The sequence below is a fragment of the Octodon degus genome, unplaced genomic scaffold, assembly GCF_000260255.1.
Source record: "Octodon degus isolate 3935 unplaced genomic scaffold, OctDeg1.0 scaffold03894, whole genome shotgun sequence".
NCBI classification, from domain to species: Eukaryota; Metazoa; Chordata; class Mammalia; order Rodentia; family Octodontidae; genus Octodon; species Octodon degus.
The window spans coordinates 1-3,306 of NW_004528470.1; the positions used below are offsets into that span (position 1 = coordinate 1).

The following is a 3,306-nucleotide window of genomic DNA, read 5'->3' on the forward strand; positions in this document are numbered from 1 at the left end:
TTTTTACTCATGAATTTTAGATTTCTAAAGACACAATATAAACAGTCTACACACTATGCATTTCCATAACACAAAATGCAACAGCTGAAGCAAAATGCTGGTGCTTTTTCCTCCAACTCTGGTCCCCCTGGGCTCAGAGACCCCGTCGGTCCCCAAGGCTTCTGCCCCAAGACCACAGCCTAGGGTGCCCTGGAAGCCCACAGTGAGGAAGCAGAAGACCTGGCCCTTTGCCTTAAGGCCTGCATTCCCAGATGACAAATGTATCCACCGCTGTGTCCTGTCAAGACCCCACATTAGGCTGTCAAGGACCCTTGAGGCAGAGACTGCCAGTGCCACAGATCCGGACACCAAGCAGAGCCTGTTGCCACGGCTCTGCCTGGATACATGCTGGGAGGGGGGGTGGCCCTCACACTTGCAGCCAAGTGCCAGGCTCACCCCACCCAGCCAGGACAAGAACCTGCAGTCCACCTGATGACCAATGTGAGGCTGCCGGGCCCAGCTCAGCCAGGCTCCAGCACCTGACCCACACCCACCCTGCCATAAAAAGGTGGAGAAGGCCCCAGAAGTAGAGGCCCCCAGGCTCCCCACGTAGCATTCTTCATTGAGACTCCAAGGCATGTCCCAGCCTGGTACCATGGCAGTGGTCTGGAGGCTGCAGCAGCACACATGGGCGGGAAGGTGACAGAGCCAGAGGGCCGGAGGGCAGAAGCAGGGCAGCGCTGGAACCCTCACTTGAGGCGGTAGAGAACCCTGCGCTGCATGCGGTGCTGGACCTCACCACGGCGCAGCATAAGCTGCAGCACCTTGTGGATGGCGTGCTCCGGGTACTTCTGTGGGCAGACATGGGACAGATGCAGGTCTGTCTGGGAGAAGGGACACCTGCGCCCACCAGCCCCACCAAGCACAGGGAAGGGCCCTGAGCACCCACTGTCACTGAGTATAGGCCATCTGTACCAGCACTACACCCCAGCAGCAGAACAGGACTTGATCTTACAGAGGAAGAAACTGAGGCAGAGTCTAACTGCACACTCAAGTTCACACAACTAGTAGGGCTGGGGTGAAGTCCAGACCCCAACCAGACTCCAGGCAGCCCTGTACACCTAAGCTCAGTAGTTCACCCCAGACCAGGCGTGGCACTGACTGCCACAGGATGAGACCAGGACATGTACAGAAGGCCAAGCAGAACTGGAAGCCCAAGAACCAAGCAGAGTCCACAACTTGAAGGTACAGAAGCACACCTACCCCAGAGACCTGGAGGGCTCCCCCAGCCCTAAAGAAAGCCAGGCAGCCAGTGAGGCAAAGACCTAGCAAAGCTGGGGCTACGGGATACAGCTTCACCCAGACCTGGCCAGGAGTGCTGGTGGGCACAGGCAACCCCAGAACTATGGAAAGCAGAGCCAGAACACCCAACTCACGCCTGGCCTGAACTGCCCAGTGACTCAACACCCCGTCATCTCACAAGTTAAAAAAGCACAGCTCAGGCTGGCAAGCTAGCTCAGCAGACTAAAAGAGCCTGCTTAAGCAAGCTTAGACAGGCGCAGCAGATGGAGGTTCAATCCCCAGCACCACACACTGTGCCAGCCCCACCCTGAAGGTGGAGTGAGCCGGCCAGAAAAAGGGAAAAAAGCACAGCCAGATTGGTAGCTGCACACACACAACAGCTAAGGAAGGCGGCTTAGGCCTGAACTGCCTGGAGAGCCTGTCTCAAAAAGGGATGCAGCTCCACACAAAGAAAGGCCCTGGGTTTAACGGCTAGCACCACCAGGTAAACCAAGCCTTCCTGGCCCCCGCAGAAAGCGCGCACGCAGGGGATGACAGCTGGACAGGTCACGACAAGGAGGGATGTCCCCCACCCCAGCCAGGGCCACCCACAGAGCTGAAGGGCAGGTGCCTGCAGGCCCCATCTTTGTGCCTCCTTGGAGCAAGGCCCACCTGCTTGGTGAAGTCCTGGATGATGCTGTGTTCAGACACCTGGGAGCCAATGGCAAAGCGGCGCTTGAGCTGCTTCTCGATGCGACTCAACATCTCCTGGTCCTCCTGGCTGGTAAAGCCTTCCACCCCTGGGGAGAAAGGCCACAGCTGGCTCGAAAACCCAGGGTGGGACAGGCAAGGGCTGACCAGAGTGACCATGACAGAGCTGTACAACCCCGAGGACATATGAAGTCTTGGGTTGACTGTCACCCACATGCAGGTCAGATAGGCCCACAAGTGGACCAGCCAGGCAGCCACAGAAACAACTTCCTGGGACAAGTCAGATGGAGCACAGGAGTGCAGTAACCAGGGAGGAAGTGTGCAGGAGCCCTCAGCAAGAGGGGCTCGGGACCTCTGGCTCCAGCTGCAGACTGCCTCCCTGTGCTCCCCAGTAGCAGGAGGGCATGGGCCCCATGAGGGCTGCCTGGCCTGCCTCACACAGGCGCAGCTGCACCAGGATCTGCTGCCATCTGCTGGCTCCTGGTTCCACCTGCCAGGAGAGGGATGTAGCCAGCCTAGGAGAGCCGCATATGCCATGCTCCGAGCAAGCCAAGATTTTTTTTTTGTAATCGTTTAGTATAGGGTCTCGCTGTGCAGCTCAGACTCATAGTGATCCTATCTCAGCCTCCCCAGTGTTGGCATTATTTACGCACACACCATCCTGCCCGGTTTCAGTGGCCAGCTTCACATGGGGCTGGCATAAAATGTGGGACGAGAGCTCAAACTTGGGTCCTTGCCCTTGCCAGGCAAGCATTAAGACTGCTGAACTATCTCCCTGGCCCCAAGACTGAGCTTCTGAAGCCAGTGCTCAGGCCAGGAAGACTGTGACCCAGCCCACCTGAAGGCTATGAATGCTGGCTTGCTTCCTAAGATGGGAGGCCCAGCAGTCTGACTTAACTTCAGGGTATGGATGCCAGAACAGCCAAGGCCAGGAAGATCTACGCAGGCTAAGACCAGCATCCAGGGCTGGCTGCTATGCCTAAGCCTCAAGGCCAACAACAGGGCTCAGGTCTGGAGAAGAGCCGCTTCCTCCTACCCAGAAGAGTGGCCCAGGGAGCAATGGGGTTGGGGACGGGCGGTTAAGTCTGACAGGGCAGCACGCAGGGTCAGGAGACAGCACCCCACAGGCTGCCAGCACTTCCACACCACGCCTCAGTAGTAACCAAGGCCAGGGTGGCAGTACCTACTCACCAGACAGGGTGCCCGACAAAGCAGCGTCCAATGTGGATACTTGGAAGAGTCTCAGGGCTTCCTCCACATCCATCTCCGTGGCGAAGGGCTGCAGCTTCATCTTGCTGAGGGCCTCTGCAATGCGCACGATGGCCTCCAGCTGCC

At 57.9% G+C, this 3,306-nt stretch overlaps 1 protein-coding gene across 1 annotated transcript; it reads right to left on the bottom strand.

Moving 5' to 3' along the window:
• Window positions 1-6: 6 nt before the first annotated feature.
• Window positions 7-3,300, bottom strand: LOC111814957 (DNA replication licensing factor MCM5-like). The gene is made up of 3 exons (XM_023708808.1): window positions 3,163-3,300; window positions 1,933-2,060; window positions 7-830 (listed from the first exon to the last, which is right to left on the bottom strand). Exons 1-3 carry the CDS (start codon window positions 3,260-3,262, stop codon window positions 729-731), a joined length of 330 nt encoding a protein of 109 aa, XP_023564576.1. The 5' UTR covers window positions 3,263-3,300; the 3' UTR covers window positions 7-728.
• Window positions 3,301-3,306: the final 6 nt, after the last annotated feature.

Bases quoted from the DNA above. Each gene is read 5' to 3' on its own strand.
- LOC111814957 (XM_023708808.1), bottom strand. From the start codon at position 3,262: ATGAAGCTGCAGCCCTTCGCCACGGAGATGGATGTGGAGGAAGCCCTG. The intron at 2,061-3,162 runs GTGAGTAGGTAC...CTTTCTCCCCAG, and splicing joins TTTGTCGGGCACCCTGTCTG to GGGTGGAAGGCTTTACCAGC. The intron at 831-1,932 runs GTGGGCCTTGCT...GTCTGCCCACAG, and splicing joins TCCAGGACTTCACCAAGCAG to AAGTACCCGGAGCACGCCAT.